The sequence below is a fragment of the Neopelma chrysocephalum genome, unplaced genomic scaffold (assembly GCF_003984885.1).
Source record: "Neopelma chrysocephalum unplaced genomic scaffold, ASM398488v2 Primary Assembly neopelma1_116, whole genome shotgun sequence".
NCBI classification, from domain to species: domain Eukaryota; kingdom Metazoa; phylum Chordata; class Aves; order Passeriformes; family Pipridae; genus Neopelma; species Neopelma chrysocephalum.
The window spans coordinates 3316557-3341952 of record NW_020897778.1 but is presented as its reverse complement, the minus strand read 5'-3'; the positions used below and the strand labels follow the sequence as shown (position 1 = coordinate 3341952).

The 25396-nt window shown below is 45.8% G+C and overlaps 1 protein-coding gene across 1 annotated transcript in view; it reads left to right on the top strand.

Moving 5' to 3' along the window:
- Nucleotides 1-52: 52 nt before the first annotated feature.
- MED13L (mediator complex subunit 13 like) overlaps nt 53-25396 on the top strand; it is a 179660-nt gene continuing 154316 nt past the window's right edge. The window contains exons 1-2 of the mRNA XM_027696888.1: nt 53-139; nt 19251-19488. Coding sequence (XP_027552689.1) covers nt 68-139; nt 19251-19488 — 310 coding nt within the window. The 5' untranslated portion in view covers nt 53-67. The remainder of the gene's footprint in view (nt 140-19250; nt 19489-25396) is intronic.

Sequence of the window (25396 nt, the reverse complement as noted above, 5' to 3'; positions counted from 1 at the left end):
CGCCCCGAGCCCCCCGGGCCGCCCCGCCAGACATGCCCCGCCGTGGCGGCCCGGCTCGCCGAGGATCATGACTGCGGCGGCGAACTGGGTGGCGAACGGGGCCAGCCTGGAGGACTGTCACTCCAACCTCTTCTCGCTGGTGAGTGCCCGTGCGAGCGGGCGGGGGGCGCTGGGTGGGTGCCCGGGGGTGGCTCCGAGCCGGGTTTGCCGGCTGGGTGACGCTGCCGGGGGTTTATAGGCAGGGCCCGGGGCTGCTCCCGCGCTGGCCCCTCCCCCGGCCCGCTGCCCGTGTTTATTTTGCTCGGTAACTCGCGTGTCCCGCTCGCCGCCGGGGCTGCGGCGGGGCCGGGGGTGTCCCCGCTCCCCCGGGGCACAGCGGGCACGGCGGCTCCTCCCCTGGCACCCCGAGCCCCGCGCGCTTTGTGCCGCCGAGCCGGGGGGGTTCTCTCTCCTCTCACAATGACAAACGCCATTTCAGCGGCGGCGAATGCTCATGGAGTGTGATCGCCTGTCGGACGTAGCTCTGGGCTCCGGTGACGGCGTGTCAGCTGTTGTTACAGCCTGCTCTGCTCTCTGCCTGTATCGCGCTCGGGGGCAAGAGGTTAAAAAAAAAATCCAAACCAAACAAACACACCCGAACCTTTTAATTTTTTTCTTCTCTGCGGAAAAAGCAGTGGCTGACAGCGTAGTGTGTCGGGTTGTTTGCAGAGATGCTGCCTGCCCGTCTCTCTGGGAGCTGACAACTTCCGACGTGGATTTAAACGCTGCAGAAATTGTGGTATCAGTTTTGATACAGGCTGGCAGTTTAAATTTAAAACGTAAATTCGTTTGTGCAAGGGCACGGAGTCGTTTGGAAATACGTTGCTTTATTTTACCTGGCACACACAGCAACATTATCCCTTCTGGCTGGGCAACAGCTGAGCGGTGTTGGATCATCGGGAGCCTTCTGGTGCTCCAGGGATAATGTCGGAGGGGAGGAGGGACTTGTTTGGTGCGCGGTGTGGTGGAGTTAAAACCTTGTGATGCAACTTTGGGGGCAGCACGTGTGAGAGGTTTGTGGTGCCCCCGCCCCGCATCAGAGCTCTGCCAGAATTCGAGGTGGGTGCGTGTGCTGTGCCTTTTCTGATAGGAAAGAAGAGACTGTTTTTAGCTCCCTTATAAAAATTAAGAGAGGGGGGAAAGAAGAGGGGAAACTAATTAAAAATGTAAATGATCAAGCTCTTTGTTTTATGCTTTTTAACTTTATGGAAGTATGTTATCCTGTCAGGTTTTTTAAAAATCTGTGCATGTTTGGCGTTCTTTTGCTCATTCCTTTTAAGAATCTGGGGCAAGAGCCGTAGCCACTCGTGCCGCTGGAAAACCCGGAGGTTGCTGTGTGAGAATAGACACAATTCTTACTTTGGCTGGTTACTGACTGTTACATTATGTAAGTTTGTCTCCACGCCGATGTTTGAGGGCGTTCTGTAATATTTATAAATATGTAGCAGCGCCGAGTGTATCGAGACGCAGGAACGGTGATTTGGGGGATTGATACTGTGATTTCCACCACGCTGCTCTTACCCAGCGAGGAAAATAAACCGGGAAGCACGGAGGGAACAATCGGGTGTGATTGTGGGAGTCCCCGGTCGTTCATGCAGCCCGGAGTGTGTGTTTGGAGAGGCAGAACTGGCTGCTGGAGTTGCAATCTGCGGATCTGTCACTGGGAAAAATAATTGTTGGCATGCCATTAGCATAAATTATAAAATGAAGCTATTTCCTACTTATTGTGGTTCGCTTGCCTTTTTTTTTGTCCCCCTCCCACCTGACTAGAGCGGGGAAATGTTCAATTTGGAATGGGTGTGTGATATCACTGAAAGAAGTTTAACAAACTTCTTTTACAAGTGGCTTTAATAATAATGAGTTTAATGTGCAACCCTTTAATCTCCCGTGTAATTTAGTGGGTGGTATCTCTACCTTAATGTGGTGCTGTGTATGAAACTCGGTTTTTATTGTGTTCTGGCTCTGCTTGGAAAAAAATATGCAATAGAGCCGATTTTTTTTTAAATTTAGCATATATGAAAGCTCTTAGGGAGGTTTATTTTGTATTATGTTAGTATTTGTTAGGATTTACATATCAGTGAAAGATATTGAGAGCGGAAATACTGACTGGAAGTACGTGCCCAACACATTGACCCTTTAACCTCAAATTGTCATATTCATCTCAAAATTTATGAAGTGTTAAAGCTACAGTAGTCTGGATTAGTAATTAGAGAAACTTTTGCTAATCATTTACTTTTCTAGTGTCACAGAACCAAATCTAAGTCAGCTGTTGGTGGGAATCCATTCATTCTTTGGGAGCGAGGTAGATTACAAATAATTCTTCAACTGTGCTGTTTGAAGTTGATTTTCTTTTTTATTGTTTGTTTTGGGTGTGAGTCACAAAGAAACGTTTGTGACTGGAGAATTGGAGTTCTGAAATATTATAGTTTATTGTGATCCTGTTTGCTTAGGGTTAAATAATATTTCTGTGGAAGGAGGAATTCCATCTCCCCACCCGGAGAGGGCAGAGCTCTGTGCCAGCTCTGTCGTGGCTTTGGGTTGGTTTAACAATCCCTAATTTCTGCTTTTCTGTAGACACCTCAGGCAGGTGAGGTGCTGTTGCTTTTTCTGCATCTTTTAACAGGAAATATCTTCTTTAGTAACTGCATCTTTAATTGGTGACATCCAAACAGTGAAGATGTGCTCAGTGCTCTCAAAGTCTGTCACCTGGGGGGGAAGGCACGGGCTGAGGTGCAGGTTTAAAGCTCCCTGGGAGTGTCCAGGTGCTGAGGGTGGGCTGGGGCTGGCAGGGCTGAGTTTCCTGGAGTGTCCCTCTGGAATCAGGGCCCTGCAGCCATTCCCAGCACCATTGTGTGTTGTTCTCCACTGAAGCGGGAATCCAGCTCTGGAAAATGGGTTAATGTTGGTGTGCTCTGTCAGGCACAAGCCCTGCACAAAGAAATCTGGAGTCTTGCTCTACATGTAAAGCATTTCCCTGTAAGGTTTGATATTTGTCATCAGAGGACACCTCAAATAATAACTTATTTAATCTCTGTATGCCACTGTAATAGGTTTGCTTTTTAAAAACACACTTTATTTGCTGTTTCTAGAAGAAATTATATTTATCCTCACTCTGTTTTTTGCAGCAGTCAAAATGTCTGCTGCTCCTTCTGAAAAAGAATGTCTGCTTTGATAAACACTATTTAACAACCCATTGTAAGGGCCAGTTTATTTAAATACTAATTAAGAGTTGTCTAATAACTATTTAGAGACAAAATGTTCTGAGGTAATACCGAGGCTCTGTATTAAAACTTCGACCCAGCTGGCAAACAGTCTTCCTGTGAATAATCCTTCAGCATAAAAGGAGCCTCACTGAAATTAATTTGACTTTTCCTGTGAGTAAGGGTTACTCATCTGATGTTGGGCTTGCAGGAAGATGTTTCCTCAAGTGTCTGGATTAGCTGCCATGGTGGATCCAAAGGCACAAGTCAGTCTCGGGAATTTGGGATGAAGTTGCATAACACTTCATATACTGGAGCTGGGAAAGGTACAGCAAAGAGTGTCAGGAATGACCCAAAATTCGGAGTTTCCACGTGGTGAAAGATCAGATACTGCAGAGTTTTCAGCCTGGAAAGAGGTGGCTGTGTTCTTGGGAAGTGAGAGCAGTTTATAGAGGACTTCCTAGAAGATACCCTGATCCTTGTTTAAAAGCATTCCTGCAGGAGCCAGAGGGGTCTGGGCAGCAGGATTTGTGTGTTTGTTCCCCTTGGGGTTCAGAGGCTGAGTTCCAAACTGGGAAGGCCGTGGCTGCTGCTGCTCTTTGTGGTTCACAACCAGCAGCAGAAGGTGTTTTCTTCTATCAGTGAGTGGTGTTGGCATTCCCAGAACAAAACAAAAGGAGTTAAGGACACCTGAGGTGGCATTTGGATTATTCCCTTGAGGTTCTTAATGGCATCAGAAAGTGCCAGTTGTGGAGGCTGCCAGTGAGATCCTCCCTGGAGTTGCACAACTGTCAGTAAAGGACCTGGTAGTAAGTGTTGATTGCTCAATCCCCTCGTAGTAAATTAAATTAACCAGTAGTTGTTCTTGCTCCTTGTGTTGTCATAAATGCAGCACTCGGAGCAGTGGGCTGGGATTTTGGCAGGCAGGATGTTCCAGCGCTGCACAGTAAATATCTGTGCTTGTTTGGAATGTTATGTAGGTGTGAGTTTACATGGATAAATAATTAAGGAGTGGAATTAACCTCTCAAGTTTTGCAAAAGTATTTGATCCTCTGGTTGCCTTTCTCCCGAGTTTTATTAGGTAACAGGGTAGAAGTAGAGAAATGACATTAGAAAGCTTGTTCACTTCTTGGCAATAAAAGATTATTTTGGGTTTTAAATCACTTCAGAGGTAGGGTTTTATTATGTCAGAGTGTTCGACAGTTTAGTGGTAAGTGCCAGAGTGAGGGTTTGGAGAGAACAGACTCGGATTTGCAAAGAGACTGGGACAGAGTGACATTCAGGGAGAGGAACTGAGGAATCTCTTGGGTAACCAACCTCTTTGGAATGTTGCACAGGGAAAATGAGGGGTGCAGGAGTGACATTTGCTCTTCAGGACAAACCGCTACAAAATACTTGAGTGAAATATTCTTTTCTTGAAATCCTGAATGTCCTGGGCTGGGAATCCTCCCCCAGAGAGTGCCCTGATTTTGGTTGTGAGTCTGAGATTGCTCTTGAGAACATCAACCTGATAAAGAAAATACTCAAATATTGGGCTGATGTATTAAAAAAATAATCCTAGGTAACGACAGCTTAAGAATAAGAATTTCAACTTGCTGTAATACTAGCTGGAAATACATTTTTTTTTTTCAAATTTTCTATATTTTTAATGCAGAATTGACATCATAACCCCAGTCCTCAAACACTCCCCCAGATTCGTTTGATCTTGAATTTTTGTGCCTTCCACTTCAGAGAGCACTTCCTCACGTGGAAGAGAGTAAAGAAGGAACTTCTGAATCCTATCTGTAGACCTTTCTTCTATTATTTTCCTTCAGGACAATGCAATTCTTTTGAAAGAAATCTAAAGAAACCGAAGTTTTTGATCTTCAGGGAGAAAATCGTGGTGCATATGAGATGTATGTGCTGACTGTGTTAACTTGGGTCATTAGCTGAAGAAGGAATCTTTATGGGTTTTGTTTTCATTTTGCCACTGAGTTCTCAGCAGTGTTACACGGGGGGGGATATGTGTGCAGATGCACTGCTTTGAAATACTGCAAAAAGTCAATGTTTTGGGGCACTTTGCAATGGGGGGGGGACTTTGTATTTGGGATCACCTGTGTTTGAAGCTCTCTGTTTGTGGGGGGAGGTGGTTTAACTTGGTGTCTCCACTTTTCCTGAGCACTCTGGAATTAGAGCCACCTGCCCTAGTGCAGTTTTGCAGCCCCATTTTCTCAGGGTTTGGGTGAAGCATCATCCCTGCTGGGATCAGGAACTGAAGGAATGCTGTGGCACCTTCCTGCATTCCTTCCTTGCCTTCCCGGCTGTTCCATCTCCTCGTGGTTACTGTAACTCCTCCAGCCTTGTTCCTGTCTGCCTTTCATTTTCCCTGGAGTGCTGCCTGTCTCCTGACTCCAGTGCACTCCGGGATCATCCCATTATAAATTTGTATCCTTTGTTTTTTCCTGGTTGTTCCTCTGTAGCTGTGCAAGGTTACATTGATACCCTCAGACCTGCAGGAACCCTTTTCCTGACCTTGTCCCTGGGATCCTCCAGACAGCCCTGGGTGGGTGCTGGGGCTGTTCCCGCTGCTGTCAAGGCTGACAAGTGGAGTTTATATAAAACTTTGGAGTCTGTGTGTGCTCATTTGCTGTTCTGTGGGTGAGTGGTGCACTCTTTGTGTAGAGTCTGGCACCGTGGCATTTGCATCTTGTTGGTGCCATAGTAACACAAATAATAAGCAAAAACTACTGCTCTGACTGCAAACATGCTTGTTTTATGTTAACTTGCCAGTTTTCAAAGTGCCACAAGTGTTTTTCAGCAGAAGATCCCAACCCAAATCCAGGCAATTTGTTTGCATGGAATGTGTGTTTACATGGGGGCATCTTTGTTCCTCAGACCAAACCGTGGCACCGCTTTCATTTGGAGCTCTGAGCAGTGCTTTAAAAATAGATCTGAGTGCCCTGACATCAACTGGGAGTTTTAAAGAGAGAGCAGCTAATAAAAATATTCTGCTCATATCCTCGAAATACGACTAAAACCCGGTGTTAGGATCCCTGTGCACACAGGGATAAGGGGCTGGATCCTGGGAATGACAGCCTGTGCAGTTCCCTGCTGTGGCTCAGCTCGTTCCTGAGCTGGGCATTAGTGTGATCTCAGCTCTGCAAAGTGATAATGAAGGCTGAGCATAAACCACTTTAATACCAGAGAGGAAGTTCAGCTTTTCAGGGGGTTTAGCATCTCACAGAGTAAGGGGCTGCCTGACTCACAAACGTGGAAGATTTGAGCTTGTGCTGTGAATTCTGATTAATTTTGATAAATCCTGGCTCTGGCTTCCTCCTTTCATCTGCAGAAAAACACATTATTTCTCATTGAGTCATGTGTGGCTTAATTGATGAGCACAGTTGCAGTAGTGCCCATGGAAGGGTGGCTTGAGCTTTTAGTGCCATCCCTGCTTTTGTTTCTGTGAGACAGGGAATTTTATTGTGTGGTGCTGTTGGATGAGGTGCCCCCAGGCAACATTTACGTTCATGTGACCGACACAGATGAGCTCAAACATACACAAAGACCTCGTCCCTGTATTAAGGAATGTATTTAATCAGCTTATGAAAACGAAGAAAAACGGACAGGCTGCTAAAATTAATTTTTAATAGAAGATCTGGCACATAAATTTCTGTATCCCTCTCGTTAGGCCCTCACTGCTTTCTTTAATCAGCCAGTGGTGCAGTGTCATGCACTATTTTTGTTTATGAAAATTATAATTACAGAGGGAAAGGTGTGGGTTTTTTCCCCCCTCTTCTGTTTTTCTCCCCCCCCTCTGCTCTCCTTCCATGCCTTGGTGACCTCAGAAGGGTTCATAAACTCACATTTAAGCCTGGCTTGTAAAACTGACCTTGCGAAGAGCTTTTCCCTACCCAGCTCTGTCCCCCTCATTCCTCTCTCCCCACCACGTTTTGGCAGTGGCCTGGATTGAAGGGAGATCAAAGTGGCTTTGTAACCACAATCCCTGTCTTAGAGAAGGAAATTTAAAGCTTGTTCAGTAAAACTTTATTCCATTCATCTTTTAGCTTTAAAGGAGCTGTGCTGTGGTCAGGGCCTTGTGGTTGCCTGTTCTTACGGCTCCATCTTTGCCCATAAAATACAATATTTCGTGAGAAACAGGGGACTGAAAGCATAATTTAGAGGAAAACTGTTCTGTACCTACTGACCAGGCACTGGCAAACTCGCAGGTTTTGATGCTGATGCATTCAGAGCTGACAGCTATGAGACAGAAGTTTCAAAATGTGTTGGTTTTCTGCAGCATAAAACCATGACCTGGTTTTTTTATAGGGTCTCTGGTTTACTAGGAAGTTCTCAAATCTGGTCTGATGTATCTGCACTCGGTGTCAGACTTTTATGAGTCTCACTTCATGTATGTCCACGATGTTACTGAATTTGTAGGTGGTTCTGATGAGCTACAAAATTAATTCCTGGAACATCTCAGAGTGACCATGTCAAGTATTTTCATAAAAAAATAATTTCTTTGCTGAGAGAAAAGGTTAATTGGTTAAATTACTTGACTCTGAACGAGCCGCTTTCATTTTTAGCCCAGTATATTTCTGGTTATTTAATTTTCCATGTGTACTTTAATAAAACTTTGACTCGAGCTCTGGGTGAATTTCCATAATTCCCTCCTGGCAGGAGCTGCTGGATTCTTGTCTTTGCAGGAATGACAGCGAGAGGAGCTGGCAGAATGAATCTGCATGACCAGTCATGCAGTGGGTTTATTTACTCCTGCCTGTGTTCACGAAGGTTCGCACACGAGGCTTCTCCAGGTGGTGCCTTTTCCAGGCCCGGTTCCCGGTGCCTTTTCCGGGGCCGGTTCCCGGTGCCTTTTCCGGGGCCGGTTCCCGGTGCCTTTTCCGGGGCCGGTTCCAGCAGGATGCCCAACAACCAACCTGAGCTCTGGGGGCTGCCAGTGCTGAGGATGGGATGGTGCTGAGGAGCCAGGGCTGGGGGATGTGTTCCTGGGCTGTCCCTCCCCATCCCGGAGCAGGGATTGAGGTCGGACAGGGATGGACACGTGTGTTAAAGGACCCTGGAATGTCCTGAGCTCCAGTGCTGCAGCTTTTGTGTGAGGGCAGAAAGGGAACTGAGTTCTTAAACTCTCTGTGCCAAAGTTTACTCTGCTCGGGTTGTTACTTCCCCCAGCACACCCTCCCCCCCTGGTTTTTTTCTGCCCATATGTCAGATTACTTGGTTTGGGAAACATCTGATAGTCCATTGTATGACTCTGATGTTTGACATTTCCTTCCTCCTTCAGTTAAAAAAAACTATAAAAGAAAGTTAAAGTTGGGGGAAGAGAGACTAGTCCTTCATTTAGTTGCAGATCTGCTTTTGCTGTTTTGTTTTGATTTTTTTTCATGTGTTGGGCTACTTTCCTGTAAGAGGGGATTTTTTTTTATTTGGAAAACAGGCAGTTCTTAATTCTGATTCTGCCTTTCTGAAGGGGACTTGCAGACCTAATCACTCACCCTCACTAGGGAGGGATTCTTTGGGTAGCAAGTTGCATGTTTATTGGCTTTCTTTGTGTGCTGCTGAAGTGTGCAGTGGCAGTTTCCATTTTATCTGGTCTCAACCGTCTACTCAGAAGTTAAAATATGATTGATCCCCTTTTGTAAAGCAACTGGCTGCAGTGATATGGAACTCGGTGTAAAGCAGTGTCTGTGCCCTGCCCTGCAGGCCAGGTCACCCCCCAAACCCGGGTTTTGGTGATAGGGAAAGAATTTATTCAGTTCCTTCTGTCTTTTGTCTTGGAGGTGGCGTTTTGCTTGCAGGCGTTGTAGGGTTCCATACAGCCCACACTGGTGTATGGTTGGTTCTGACGTGGGGAAACCTCATTCCACTGGGAATCACTGAGGTTGGAAAAGAGCTCCCACATCATCAAGTCCATTTCTTCAATAAAAACCCCCAAACCAAATCAACATCCCCCTCAGTGTCTCGGTTGTAAATGCTGTTGGATTTACAGGGCAGGTCCTGTGTGGCAGCATCCTCTGAAACCCAGATTGCTGCCTGTTTTGTTGTGCAGATTGGCTTTCCCGTTTCCCTTTCCCACTCCTGATGATGAGATTCCAGCCCAACAGCTCCCCAGGCTGTGCTGTTGGTGCAGAAGCACAGACACTGTGGCAGTGCCTGTGGGTCTCAGTGCCAGCTGACCTGGGATGATGCTGCTGCCACCTTTGTTTCCTTGTATTTGTGCCTTGAACATTTTGGATTTGAAAGTATCTTTACAACTGGTGGCTGAATCTGAGCCCTTTGGCTTCCAGCCACGCTTATCTCAGTGTCCTTTCACACCTCTGGGCTTGGTCACAGCCTGGGCAGGGAGGGGACCTGAGCCAGGCACTGGTTTGGAGTGTTCTGAACTGGCTGAACCAGTTAAAGCCCTGCTGACCAGAGCCTTCACTGGAGGTGAAAGATGTTCATGGAACTCAAAGGTCTTCTCTCAAAAATTCCCTCTCTGGTTCTTTGTTGTTGTTGTTTTAGTATGGTTTTTCTTCAGAGTTTCTGGGCTTGGTCTTGACTCACTGCTCTGTTGGTGGGTGGGTGGCACTGGTGAGGATGGCAGGGCTGAGGGGCACCGACTGCTCTGTGTGTGCTGATAAGATTTCAGAGTTGGCAGTGTGGTACCTGGCTAAATGGCAGGGCACAGGAACAGCTCTGTGGGATCAGGATGCCCCAGTTCCTGTCCCAGTGCTCGTTTGGCCCGTTGGATTCAGGGAAACCCTGTGTTGGTGCCTGTCAGTCGAACAGCTGCCACGTGGTCACTGAGAAACCTGTGTTGTGTGTTTGGGAAGCCACCTGGAGCCTTGCTCCAGCCACTCAGAGCAATGCTGCAGTTTTCCTGGGATGAGAACAGGTCCAAAAAATTCCCTTCAAAAGTTCTCTCTGCCTGTAAACACGAACAGTTACCTGGAGAAAGACACAGGAATAGGTCAAGGACATAGCTCTGCACTTCCCTTGAATAATCTCCCAGGCTCTCTGTGTTGGGTTGAGAGGTTTCTTGAACCAGGGAGATGTTTAATAGACTATTTCTAAACCATATTTAAGTTTTTATCCCGGCACAAAAGTTCAGCCACCTCGTTGTGGTCTGAGTCTGCATTCTCTTGATTTAATTTGGTATCTGGAAGGCAACCAGCAGCTGTTCTCTAGAGACCCTCACAGTTTCCCTCCTGTAGACAGAACAGTCTTAATCCTGGAACGATTTTTACTGTAGGGAATATATACCTTTTGACCACTTGTGCAATTCTTTTGTTTTCTCTGCTTTTTGATGTGGCAAAAGGAGCTGCAGTTGGTGTTGAAGGTGCAGAGCTACACGTGAGTTGTGGTGACCCAACAATTTCTGTGTCACCTTCTGTTTCTTTGACACGAATTTCTACCATTTGGGTTTGTTTTGCGAACCTGTTTTTGCAGTGGGCTCGGGAAGATCCTTTTTCTCATTCACTGTGTCAGTGTGTGCTCATTTTCCTTCTGCTGTGTTTGATTGTAGTCATCTCCTTTAGTATTTAACCTTGAAATTCTGGGAGGATTTGGATCCGTATCAGCAATTTGGGCCTTTTTACCAGATTACTCTTTCTTTTATGCTTGCCACTCAGAATGTCTTTGTTGGGAGCTTCTGCAGCTGCCAGAGCTGCTGAAATATGAGCATTAGTATTGGAGCCCTTTTATATTTTCCACTGGGAAAGATGGTGCTTAGTTGCCACCTCCAATTCCTTTTGAGATGGGTCTGACTTTTGTTTCTTTGAAAGAAGCTGTTAATCTTCCTGGCTGCCTCCTCTCCCACATAGGCAGGATCACCCTGGAAGAGGAAAAAATACCTCATTTCTGCCAGTCCTGTTTACTTGTTAGGCATAACAGCTCATGCTATTAGTTTGTGGCTGTTAATAATTATTTTAGAAGCGTCTTGGTTCCCTGGTGCTGTGACACAACGTCTCAGATGTCCCCAGGTACAGGAGTCCATCAGGAGGATATCTGATAATAGGATTTTGGTTGAGGCTGAATCCTTCACTGAGACTTGGCCAAGATAAAAGGTGACACACAAATGCCCTGACACTGTTGCTTGTCACAAACAGCTCTGGAGCAGGAGCATTTGGATAATCTGTTCCAGGGGGCATGAGGGAAGGAGGCAGTGTGGAGTGGAGGGATTTATCCAGCAGGGAGCTGTTTGTGGTACACATGGTGTGCTCAGCTTCTTGCTGGTTTGAAGAGCAAATGAATAACAAACAAACAAACAAAAAAAGGTAATTTTTGTCATCCTTCATTTTTAAAAGCTTGTTAGTGGCTGCCCCTTCATCCTTTTTTTCCAGCCACTTGACTGTGTGCTTATGCAGGGAAAGGATTAAAGTCAAACATGTCATTCTGCTGTGGATCAGTGGCATACTGAGAGGAATGAGCTCCCCTCAGCTGATGGCTCTGTTTTCTCACATCACACTCAGTTTCTCAGGCCAGATTTCTGAGAAATCACTGGACTTTTCAATGATAGTGCAGCCTGGGGGGATGCACCCCCCCCAGCTCTGAAGCTCTGAGCAGGGCACAGGGTTTTTGTTGGCCCTGTGAGGCCCATTTTAGAACTGTTTTTTTTTTTTTAATGTGCTGTTTTTCTCTATTCTCGAATTCAGAGGATGGGCAGGTTTGAAGGACTTTATGCAGTTGTTGCAATACTCATCCTCCAGTAGCTTGGCCTCCCAGAAATGCCCTTTGCAAGCTGAGCCCTGGCCTGTCCAGAGTATGTAAGGCCTCTCCACTGCCATGTGGTCCCTCCCTCCTCGAGGGGCAGAAGGGAAAAACCCTAAGGCAACACAAACCATTCTCTCCTATTTTAAAAATGGATTAGAAAAAGAGGGGGATGTTATTATGTAGTGCAGTAAATGACCCCGCTTCAGGAGACTGCACAGGGCTGAGATGATCAGGTTGTTGTGGGGTTTTGAAGCCCAGAGTGTTCCTGACCTGGCAGTAAAAGAGAAGCAGTAGCTGTGTACAGGTGCTGCAGTTGTGATGTCCCAACAGGAACCTCTCTTGGGGTGTAAAACAACACCCAGAGCTGTGAAGAACACTAATTTCTTAGTGAAGCAATCACCTCTGTTGTTTCAATTCACTTGGCAGGGCTGGGGCAGATGTTCCTCAGCACTGCTCTCCCCGTGAGAGGGGAGGGGTGTTTGCCTCCCCCACGAGCACACGTTGTTCCAGGGTGTTTTTCAGTCCCCCTGCCTGTGTCCTTTTGTCCTTCCTTCCCAGTGCAGTGGATGAACCTGGGATACATTTTATCTGGGATTGAAATGGCTGGAGTGTGCAGTGATATTTCGTGGCTGTGTGAGGATGGTGTAGGGAAATGAGACACTGCAACCAAAACAGATGGTGCTAATCTTGAGTCTGTCTGCAGGATCTTACAGCATTTAATTAAAATGGTGGTGTAATTCCCATGACACCTTTAACTACAGTTTAAATTCTTGGACTATGAACTAAGGGCTTTCTTATGCAGATTTTCACTCATGTGAGTAGTCCTCTGGATGAGTCTCTGGTGGCTTCAGAATAGCTACTTACTTGAATGGAGCCCTCAAGATGAGACTCTAATAAAACTGGCAAACATATATATGGCATTTACATGGTTTATGTTCCAATTTGAAGCATTAATTGTAGATTGAGGATACTTAGGAACTGGTCTCCTACACAGAAGCAAACAAAATTCTAGGTTAGAGAAATTGTTTAGACTGCCTAACTTCTGAGGCTGGTAAATAAGTGTTTTAAGGTGCTCTGGGCAGCTCAGCACCTTCCTGCTGGTTAGAAGGGCATGTGATGAAAACTTCTGTATTCCCTTTGGTTAAGTGAAACTTGTTTGTGGAAGTTCCCTGACTTAAAGGATGAGGTGTGGTTTGGTTTTTTACATTACTTGCTTCTTAAGACAATTAGAGAAAGTTCTGTTGGAAGTGCTGTGCAGACCTAAAACTGCCCAAACACCTTTTGCACAGGTTGTTTTTATGCCTGGTTTTTGTTTTGTTTTATTTCAGGCAGGAGAAGTGAGGAAAAACAAAATAACCTGACTGTTGCCACATTGAGAGTCTTTAAGAAAGTCAGGGTTGGAGCTGAGGGCCTTGTAATGGATATATATCTAGTTTTTCTACTTAGAATATGCTCTTCTGTAGATCTCCACCTCCTTTTCAAGTATCTCCTTCCTGTTTTGGAAGTACTGGGGCAATGATTTTCTACACTCTGGGGCCTGACTCTGCCTTAGCTTTTCTCATCTTCCAGGAAAAATAACACAATTACATAGTTTTAGCCGTTGTTTTTCAATGTAGAGAAGTACAAAATAATACAGAAATAACTCTGCTTTACACTTGGTGTGTCTAAATACAAGAATTTCTCAGACTTTTGGTGCTCTACCTCTTTCTGGTTTGGCCGTGTCTGTGTTTTTGTATAATCTCTCCAAGGGAGCTTTGTGTGTTCAAATGGGTGGAATTACTCAAGTGATCCAGAGAAGTTAATTTAGAATTGGCCTGTCCATTTCCCCTCCAACACACAGGCCAAGAAGCATTTGGTGGTGATGAGAAATAAAAGAGGAGGTGGAAGATGGGTTTTGTTTGTGTTCCATCTGCGGGGACTGCAGAGGAGGAAAACAGTCACAGTGGCTACACAGCACTAATTATATCTTCAGGGTTGCTGGGAACACGCCAGAGCCAAGTTGTTACTGGGGAATTGTGATTTTTAGCAGCCCAAACTCTGCCAACCTGAATGTGGAGCACGATGAGATCAGCAAGACCCTCCCTGCCTGCCTATTATTCTGATTTAAGCCTGAAGGGGGGCAAAGGATGAGAGCTTAGGTTTCATCTCTCCTGGGAATTCGCAGTCCTGGAGCCCTCAGCTGCTGCAGGTAGATGTGGAGGTGTCTCTGTTCAGGGCAGCAGATGGGTGGTTGTGAAAGGAAGTGCAGAATTTCTCTGTCTCTCTGCTGGTTTTTGTGTGTACAGGGGTGTCAGAGGTTTGAACACTCAGCTCATCTCTTTTGTTTCACTGTGCACAGTGTGAGGGTCACTGAGGGGGAAGGAAAGCCCAGTTTGAGCCCCTTTCCAAGGGGGTTTGAGGCCCTTTCCAAGGGACTGTGTGATGTTCTCTCCGTGGCCCTGTTTCTGAATGAAGACATTACATGGCACTGTTCTCATTAATGCCTCTTTCTCAGGGATGTTTTGGGTGGGTTTGGATGCCTGTGTGGAATTTGGGGTTTGAACACATTCTTCCACCCTGACAGCTGCTTTTTTGGATACATCAGTAACAGATCTTTTGGTGTCTTGGGAATTGTTCTGTAAGAAGTTGGATGGAAGTGAAGGGTTTGGATATTGCTGTTAGGGATCAGATTTCTCTGTTTCCTTACACACTTGGCTCAGTGCATTCAGAACTGGCGTCTCACAAACACTTTATTCCGTGTCCAACTGCAGTGAGATGAATTTAGAAAAAAACTCCCATTAAAAAAAAAAAAGCCCCTCTTATCTGAGAAGTTGAACCCTTCACAGCACAGCCCTCCAAGACACACATTCCCTTGTAAACCAAAGCAAAAATCTCATTTAATGCATGATTTGCTAACGGTGTTGGTTAATAGCAAGCATTTGTAAGTTCCTTTTTTTTTTTTGTCGGGCTTTTTAGTGTTAAGAACATCGGAGCAACTGCAATAAGCCAAGACTGTGCATATGGGAAGGGATGCAAGGAACACAGATTACATCACCTGGCAAGAGTTCTGCTTTGTTCTGCATTCATCTCTGACCAGTTGTGAGCTAAACAGCATGTTCACAGCTTTGTCCTTGGGTTGGCAATCTTGGGGTTTGCCTCAGTGAGCATTTCAGGCTGCTTTAAAACCAGTCCTTACTACTGGGAGCAGCTCTGCCTTCCCTGACCTGCTTTGCTGTCCTCACACTTACTGGTAAAGCTTGGTGGCTGTTGGATGAATCAGGTGTGGGGACTGATCTGAGTAGGGGAAAAAGTCGTTTAAAGCAGCACTTCTGCTTTTGAGTCAGCTGGGCTCTGAATGAATCTGGGCAGGAGGAGCAGCTGAGGGAGGCAGGGAGGGCAGCTCTGCTCTGGCCCCAGCGTGTGCTGGGCTGGATGAAGGTGTTCCCTGACAGTCTGTGTGCAGGGGAATGCTGGGGTTTATCTGATTGGAGCTGTCCCTGGCAGGGAATCCCACTCCAGTGTCTGCTCAGGGATCCCGTGGCTGCAGGGTGAGCCCTCGGGTGCTGAGCACACAAAGGTTTGTCTTTCTCTTTGTTTCTCATCTTTAAGTTGGTGAACTGATTCCACTCACCCACTGCCCACTGAGAGCTGGACAGGGTGAGTGGGATGAGGAGGAGCTGCAGTGTTTGCCCAGCCTGTGCTCGGTGCTGGTGAAGCACAAATGGCACCACGTTGAACTCTTCAGGACAGTCCCCAGAACCAGGGGACGTTGGCAGTCCTGTCTTACAGACCCTGCTGCAGATGGAGGCCTCTTCAAACTGGCCATGTTTGTTTGTTTAAAGAAATTAATTCCAATAAAACTCCACATGGATGAGGATATTCTCCCCATAGTGTGTTAAATGCTTTCCCCAGAACAGCTGTAGAGGTGTAGATGATGTGTAAGTGCTCTGGGTGCAGTCCTCTCTTTGGATTCCTTCTGCATCCAAGTCTCCTCCTGAATTCAGTTTTATTAATGTGGGGACACAATCTAGAAGTTCTGAGAGATTAGTATTGATGTTTATCTATTAAAAATTGAAGCAGAAGCAGACATATCCAAATACAGGGCTGAACTGCATCTCTGCAAGTTTGGGAAACCATGGGTGAGATCTCATTTTATGCTGCTGCAGAGTCCAAACCCCCAGGACTCCTCTTGTCCTGTTCTCAGGAGTCACTTGCCATGTGGGTGGGCTCTGGTGGTCCAGGTTGGCTCTAGTCCTTCCTCACAGTCCATGGAATCAGACACTCCAGAAGCTGGGTAGGGTAGAACTAACTTGGATGCAGCTCTGCTGATTTCTCTGTGCTTCTCTTGCCCCTGTTTCCTCCCTCCACAACGGGCTGTTGGGGTGACACCCCGGAGCTGGCAGGAAGCTGCAGGAGCTGCTGGGAACAGCTGAGCTCTGGGTTTTGCTGTGTGGATCAAGCTGTTGGGCGACATCCTTTGTTCAGTTGGGTTTTTTTGGTTTGGCTTTTTGTCATCTTCCTGTTCCATATTCTTGGTGACTTACCACGTGTTCCCTGGTGGTTATGACGTGAACATTTAACGTATTTTTTCCCAGGTTGCCTGTGCTGGCACTAATTTTTGGTATTTCTTGGTTGTTGTTGTGTTCATTACAGTGTTTGACAAACTCTGCACCTTCCTTTTCCAAGCTGTAGCTGAGACACAGGAAGAACAGATGTAGATGTTTTGGAGGAGCACGTGTAAGTGCTTTCTCTTACAAGACTGTGTTGTGTGTGAGGTATTCCAGCTCCACACAGCATCCTACTGGGGAAAAATAATTTATCCTTCCCTTTTGCCTCTTCCTCCTGTGCTCCCGTGCCCTCTTTGTGCCAGGAATGTGGCACGTGGCTGTGCGTCTCGCCCTGTCGGGACTATCTGTCCTGATTTTCTTTTCCATAGTTCCCCAAGCCTTTGGATGGCTGAGCATTCCTGTGTGAGTGCAGGAGCAGCAGTGCTGGCTGTGGGAAGCCTCCAGCAGGGATAATCCAGGACTGGCTGTGATTCCACTGCTGGTGGGGTCCTGGCAGGATACAGGATGGTTGTGGAGCTGAAGGTGCCTGGTGGTTTAGGGGCCTGCAAACAATCAGCCCAATTTCCCTGCTCCTCAGTGTCCTCCAGAGTTTTCCCCTTCCCAATGGAGGCCGGTTACTGTGTTCCTGTGGGCCTGGTGAGGCCCCTTGGGAGCAAAATAGGCCCTGTGGGTTATCAGTGTTTGGGGAAATAGTCCTTGAGGTACAGTCACAGGAACCAGATCCCTGCCCTGCCAGGCATATCCATGGGATGAGGTGGGACTGTTTCAGAGGATGCATTTATAAGATCAGAGAAATACAAATATGTTTTTTCTTGTGTTGTTGCTGTGGTGAATGTCATCTTCAGCTCCTCCAGTTAACCAGCCAGCTCTTGAGCAAGTACCAGCCTACTGCCAGTTATTGGGGTGGAGAAAAGTACATTTTAGAGTTCAGACTTGTAAATGAACTGAGTTTGTGGACTGGAAAAGGGAAATCCCTCTGTGTGTGCCGTGGGGATTGGGTTCTGGAGGAGGGGTTGAATGTCCTTGTGCAGATGATGAGTATGGGAGGAATAAATGCTCTAGAAGTCTTTGGTTTTCTTTAGGAGTAAAAATCCACTCCCACAGCTGATGTTCCCTTCTCCCTGGCAATATCTCCTCCTGTCAGAGGTGTGGATGCTGCAGTGGGGTTTGTGCAGCTCTGACCAGCTGGTGCTTCCTGCAGGGCCACTCCAGAGCCTGGCTCCCGAGCAGCCAGGGGAAGGTGTGAATGCTGGAAATGAGGCAGTGCAGGGAATAACAACACTGGGAATGTGGAAAACATGGCTTAGAGAGCAGAGTACAAGCCCAGTGTGAGCACAGTGTGCACACACCACTTATTGTGAGAGCAGCTCCAGCCAGACTGCGCTGGAGTGTTCCCAGCATGTCCTGGGCAGCAGAGGGTGGAGAGAAAGGAGGAGGCAGCACCAGTCACGGGTCAAACTGGGAGGGGAGGACACTCACAGAATCATGGAATATCCTGAGCTGGAAGGGACCCACAAGGATCATCCAGTCCAGCTCCTGACCCTGCCCGGGCACCCCAACACTCCCCCCCATCCCTGAGCTCTGCAGCCTTGGGGCCGTGACCAAACCCTGGGGAGCCTGTTCAGTGCCCAAAGAAAACCTTTCCAACTATCTGGGTACCAGATCTGTGACATCCCAACGGGAAAGGGTTTCACCTTCTTCAGGAGTCACTTGTTGTCTCTGCTTGTGGCTTTCAAGGGGCCGGTTTTTGGGCTGGCACTGAGCTCCCACCACTGTGGGAGGACACGTGGGGAATGAGTCTCATTCCCGCTCCCTGTTTGGTTGTTCCCTTTCTAATTTGTAACGTTACAATAAGATAACAAACTGAATGAGTCTGCTGGAAACGAGTCAAGTTGTGGTGAAAAACCTAAATGCAGCCAGGTTTCTGCTGTACTGTCTCTATGGTTTTTTCCTTGAAGGGAAATAAAGGAAAATATGGTGTAGAAGGAGTTAAGACAACAACAACAACAATAATAATAATAATAATAATAATAATAATAATAATAATAGAAGAGCTAACTTAAGAGATAAGTTAGATTAATTAAATTTAAATACAAATATTTTCATTTATAATAATATAAAATAATACATAGTATAATAATAAATACAACAGTTACATATAATCAATTATAAATAATATATTCCTATATATTTAACATATTAATGCATAATTATGTGAACATATTAGTTCTACAATAATTAAATGTTATGCATAATATAAATATATTTTATTAATAATTAATAAGTCTAATATAAGTAATAATCCATTATTAATGATCAATAGAATTAATTAGTAACTGCTTATATTAACATATTATTACTATGATAATAGAATTAATTATATTAACATGTTATTACTACGATAATATAATTAATTATATTCATATGTTATTGCTATATAATGCTATGTACTATTAATATATATATTAATATATATAATATATAATATATATTATTTATATATCATATATTATTAGTACATTAATATTTTATATATTATTAGCATATTGATATATTATATGTAACATGTAATACATATTATATAGTATAATTAATATAATAATTATATACAATATGCTAATAATGATAGAAAATAAATATAAAACACATAATAGTCTAAAATATATATAATAAATTCAAATAAATGAAAATTAATAAGAATTAACCAACGAAAACAAAGCAAATAATAACAAAATTTTGAAATAAAGCGATTTTTTTCTCCTTTTTTCCCCCCCAGGCTGAACTCACGGGCATCAAATGGCGTAGGTACAACTTTGAAGGCCACGGGGACTGCGGCCCCATCATCTCAGCCCCGGCCCAGGATGATCCCATCCTGCTCAGCTTCATCCGCTGCCTCCAGGCCAACCTGCTGTGTGTGTGGCGCCGGGACGTCAAACCCGACTGCAAGGAGCTCTGGATATTCTGGTGGGGGGACGAGCCCAACCTGGTGGACGTCATCCATCGAGAGCTGCACAGTAAGTCGCCCTTGCCTCGCTCCTCAGCTTAGTTTTGTTTTTTTCCAGACAAAAGAGAACTTGTCGTTGAGGCTTTAACTTGTGATTTTGTCACAGTTCGTGGTTTATGGGCTCTAGGGGGATACAAGGTGTGAGTTTGACTTTGCTGCTGCGAGTGATGTGCGGAGAAAACGCAAAAAGCTGAAGTGACCAGAGGGCACAGCCTTGAGGTGCACCAGGGGAGGTTCAGGTTGGGCATGGAGCACAAGTGCTATGGGGAGAGGCTGAGGGAGCTGGGGGGGTTCAACCTGGAGAAGAGGAGGCTCAGGGGAGACCTCCTCACTCTCTGCAACTCCCTGACAGGAGGGGGGAGCCAGGTGAGGGTTGGTCTCTTCTCCCAGGCAACTCTCAGCAAGACAAGAGGGCTCAGGGTCTTCAGCTGTGCCAGGGGAGGTTTAGGTTGGATATGAGAAAGAAATTCTTTACAGAGAGAGTGATCAGCCATTGGAATGGGCTGCCCAGGGAAATAGTGGATTCTCCATTCCTGGAGGTTTTTAAAAAGAGACTGGATGTGGCATCAGTGCCATGGGCTGGGAACCACGGCGGGGTTGGATCAAGGGTTGGACTTGATGATCTCGGAGGCCCCTTCCAACCTGGCTGATCCTGTGATCCTATGATCAGGAAGAAGCTCTTCCTAGAGAGAGGGATCAGACACTGGAAGGGGCTGCCCAGGAGGGGGTGGAGTCACCATCCCTGGGGTGTTTAGGGACACACTGGATGTGGCATCAGTGCCATGGGCTGGGTGACACAGTGGGGTTGGGTCACAGGTTGGACTCGATGATCTCCGAGGGCTTTTCCAACCTGGTTGATCCTGGGATTCTGTGACCTGTAGTCAACATCATGGCTTAGATTTTCTGTGAGACCTCAGGTGCAGTGTAAAAATAGAATAAATCCTCGTTCCAAGGGTAATAATTATGATAATAACCCCCCCAACTCTGGCATAAGGTAGGAGTTGATGGAATAAGCCACCTATCTAGAGAGTCAGGTGAACTCCAGTGCACCCCAGGTAAATCTGCAAGGTCAGAACTGCCCACCTTGGTCGTGTTGCAGGATATGAGTGTAAACTGGGCCAAATTACAAGTGAGAGTATTACAAGGCAGGAAGGGGCAGGCAGGTCAAAGTGCCAACGATAAGTTTATGTGATTAAAAGCTTCATTCAATGGGGATTGTCCTCAGTACCTCCAGACTGTAGCCTTAAAATGATCACAACTTTATCTGTTGTGATCCTTTCTGGATTGACTATGTCCAGTGTACAGTAGTTTCTTTTCAGTGGTGTATTGTTGCTATGACAAAACCTAGTTTGTCTGAAAATGTTTGGCTGAAATGTTTGGCTGAAAACATACAAGGTGTTTTATTAAGCTGTATGAGTTTTACCTCTCTTTTCACCTCGTGTCTTGGATGAAACAACTAAAGTTCACCAATTCTGGACTAATAATAGGAATTAAAAGTAAAACCAAATTAATTATAAGGATCAGGTCCTGGTTTCTTGCAATGAATTTTTGCCCTGGTGGCCTTTAGGCCTTCTGGTGACTTGGTGATAAAATTTGTCTCAAGTACATGGAATATTGTATTTGTCAGGTGTGCTCTGGTTGTCCCTTGTCTCCACCCTGCACTGTTTGCTCCTGGGTTATGATATATTATTTTTTTTTTACTCATGACTTTGTTCTGAGCACCATTGCAAACTCCAACCTGTGAGTGGGACTGTTTCTTTGGCAGCAGAGCCTGTGAAATCACAGACAGGAGCCCTGAGTGTGTCTGGGTGTGTTCCAGGCAGGTAGCTCCGGATCATGTATAATTGAGGAGATGGCTCTCAAGTGCTGCACTGAGCCATTCCACTGGCATTAATTTTTTATCAGGCACCTGTTTGGAATGAAGGAATGGGTAATATTTCTACTTACCCCGCAAAGCTTCAATAATATATGCCTTTCTCTTTGTGAAATGTAGTTAATTTAATATTTCAAATGCAGTATATGGGACTTAAGTGTCATTTTATTTGAGGGGAGTTGCAGGCGGTGGCTTCTGTGTCTGTTGTAAATTGATGTAGCTTGTTTAGATCTGACATCTTGGTTGCAACAACATAATCCTTCTTCCAGTGGTATGGAAAAGCTTTTCAATGTATGGAGAGCCTGAGTGCAGAGTGGGGCAGAGCACAGCAAGCAGAGAACGGGGTCACTGGGGCACATTTTTTGCCCGGTCCAAAATTTCACAGAATCACGGAATTAAGGTTGGAAAAATATCATTGAGTCCAACCTGTGACTGATCCCTGAGTGCCACGTCCAGTTGTTCCTTGGACACCTCCAGGGATGGGGACTCCCTCACCTCCCTGGGCAGCCCCTCCTGGTGTTTAACAACCCCTTCGGTGAGGAAATTCCTCCTGATGTCCAACCTGGGCCTCCCCTGGCACAGCCTGAGGCCGTTCCCTCTCCTCCTGTCCCTTGTTCCCTGGGAGCAGAGCCCGACCCCCCCTGGCTCCCCCCTCCTGTCAGGGAGTTGCAGAGCCAGAAGGTCCCCCCTGAGCCTCCTTTTCTCCAGGCTGAGCCCCCCCAGCTCCCTCAGCCGCTCCTGCTGCTCCAGCCCCTTCCCAGCTCCGTTCCCTTCCCTGCACATGTTCCAGCCCCTCAGTGTCCTTGTGATGGGCCCAGAACTGGGCACAGGGCTGGAGGTGCTGGAGCCTTCAGTGCAGTGACTTTTAAGTGGAATTAAATCTGAAATGTGGCTGCCAGAGCTCTGTTTTCTAAGGTGCCAACAGCAGCAGCATCACAGTGATAAAAGCAGTGGGAGCAGAGTATGTGACAGCACTGCAGCCACAGGGGCTGGGGAGGGGCTGCCCTGCTACAGCAGCACTGAGGGACCCTCATTCCAGTGCCCTCTCCCATTAAAAATGCCTGGAAAACAAAGATTCTGCAGGGGGATGTGAGGAGGCACAAAGCTGAGTTTGGAGATGGCGAAAGGACCTTGTGTGACTCATTCAGGGGAATGAAGGACGTGGTGACTGAAGGGAGGGGAAATCTGCTCCTGCTCTCAGGCCCTGCAAAAATTTGGGAAATCACCTCCTTTTCTACTCTTTTCCACTGCAGGTTTTGGAATTCTCTTGTAATGTGTGTAAATCATACTTGTTCTGTATTAAAAGCACATTGAAAGGCTTGTAGTGACTTATCAGATAATAGCTCCAAGTGATGTAAATTGTGTAAGTGCTACATGTTTTACTGCTGATACGCTGTTGTGCTCTTCTCAGTGCATTTGTAGAGTTCAAACATGAGCATTGACAAAATATTGAACATCAAATTCTGCCAGAACGAGGCATTTATGTCCATTGATTCCCTGGACAAAGGACACTGTTTGTGTTCACTGCTTCCTGCAGCAGCAAGGCAGAAGGAATAAGGTTATTTTGCTTTTATTGGATAAACAGACCACAATACTGAAATATTTGATAGTTGGAATTAGTTTCCTGGAAATATATAAAGGACTTCTCCATCTAAACAGAAAATAAGGATGTTCTGAAGCAATTTCTGTGCCTGTCAGCGGGGCTGTGGTGACGTGGGGCTTGTTTTGGGATAACCTGGTCAGGGAATGAGCTGCTTTGGCTTCAAACGTTGTTCCTCAGGCTGGGCTGTCACTGGGACTCAGCTCCACGCCAGAGCTTTGTTGTGGTGTTGGACTCACATGTTCAGGAGCACAAGCCCCAGGAATCTGCTGCTGCAAATCCAAGTGGAAGAGTAGAGTCTGTCCAAAACATGAAGAGCTTCTGAGATGTCTCAGCTTTAGGGAATAACAGCTGTTTGTAAGATCAGGAACTCTCACCAAGAATGAAGTTTTGGATTTCTCTTTTCCTGCCTAGGACTTGTGCTTGGAAAGGGAAATTTTCATTAGGGTAAGAAAAATTCAGTGATAAATTTAAATAATTTGTCTTTGAATGTTTTATGTTTTAGTCATTCAAATCTAAATTATAATAATTGATTTGTTTTTTGCATAACAGAGTCACTCAAATAATATCATATGATATCTAGTGCTTTCAGTAAACAGATGAAGAGTCCAAACTGAGACTTTTCTTTCAGAAGCACTTTAAAAAGTTTTTTGTAATAACTCTCTGAATTGCTTTATCTTTACAACATTCAAGATTTGGTAAACAACAATCTGCCTTTAATAAAAGAATTTCAAATAGTCACGGGGAAAACAACTTGGTGGTTATAAACAGGAGGTACAAGGAGCAGTTGTTTATGTAGTAGCTTTCCAAAACTGTGTGGATAATTAAATGCTGTCACGGGAGATGAAATAAAAACAATGATTTGCAGAGCAGTTGTGGATCAGTGGAATAGCTGGAGCAGCCAGGCAGCTGTGAACTGCAGAGGTGTCTCCTGCACAGACTCCTACATTTGTTCCTTGGCAGTGTTGTGCTGGTTTTTATTGTGATGGGGTTTAAAATTCGAAGAGAGATTGGAGATCTTTTTTCTGTCTCAAGAGTGAAAAAAGCTGAGTGGGCACCGAGTGGGAGAAAGAATGGAGTGATTTTATAAGCTTGAAAAAGTTGGGAGTGTCTTGGTTTGTGGCGGTTTTGTTTTCCCCAGGGTAGATGCTGTTCCGTGGCCCTGCTGCCTGGAGAGCAGTGGTGTTACAGCAACGAGACCTTTGCCCATAAACCTCTTTTCTTTGCTAAATCCCACAGAAGAAATGGGAGGAGGGGAGGTTGTGTCTCGCTGTTGTTGGACAGGAAAGTTGTAGGTGGACAAGTTGCAGAGCTCTCATTTGCATTTGGTGCCCAAAATCCATCTGGAGCAGCACAGAGGATTCCTGCTCAACTCTTGGGTTCTCCTTCTCCCACTCCTGCCCTGTGTTTTCCACATGGATTAGGGACAGGGGAGATCTGTTCCTTACTTGCCCTATTTGCCTTTGCAAAGAGTTCTTTCCTCTGGCACTTTAAACCACTCCAGCAGTTGGACTCTGATTCTGGCTCAGAATATTCTGGGATTCTTTTCCTGGTGGTTTTGTCTATAAACTTGTCATCTGCACATTGGGTTTGGGGGTATATCCAGCTTTGTCTGCTGCATCTGTGGTACAGAATGTTGGAATTCTGGGGAATAACGCAGGGATTATGTGGGGCACCACTGCTGAGAGGGGAGTTTTGGTGACTCTGGAAAGCTGTCAGGATGTGAGATGAGATCTTGAAAATGATAAGATTCCAGGTGGTTGATAATTCCTTAAATAAAACTGCAGCCTTCTATCAGCTTAGTAGCCTGTTTGCCTGAAATCACTGACTCTGGAAAGTATTTGGGATTTCCATCTGGAAATCCACTTGGATTTACAGCATCTGCACTTGATCCATTAATTGCTGGAGCTGCTTCCCCCCGACAAAGATATTAATACACTTCCTGCTGTACTGCCTGTAGAACACGAGGATTTTGATGGAAACCCTTCTGAAGAACAGATTATCTTGAATCAATTAGGGAAACCTTTTCCTGAAAGGTTACTGTACATGATCCTCGCAGCTTGGTGAGTTTAAAAACGCCGTTGGAATCTGAGCTGGGACAGGAAAGACGTGGAGCTTCGGCTCGTTCCTGTTTATGAATTCTTGGCATATCAGGCTGCCCCAGTCAATCCCCATGTGCTGATAAAAGGGAAGAGGGGAAAATGTTGGCTGTGGGAAGGATCCACGTCACCCCACGTGCCTGGGGCTCCTTTCTGCTGTTGTTTTCTCTACCTGAAAATCACCGACGGGTAAATTTTCACCTCCCAGGAAACCAGAACATCCCAGCTCTGTTTTCAAGGATGTTTCCTGAGGGGAATAACTTGCCCCAAACCTCAAGTTAGGTATTTTTATTACCACTAGGAAGGGTTCTGGATGCTCAGTTAATAACTGCTGGATTTCAAAGTT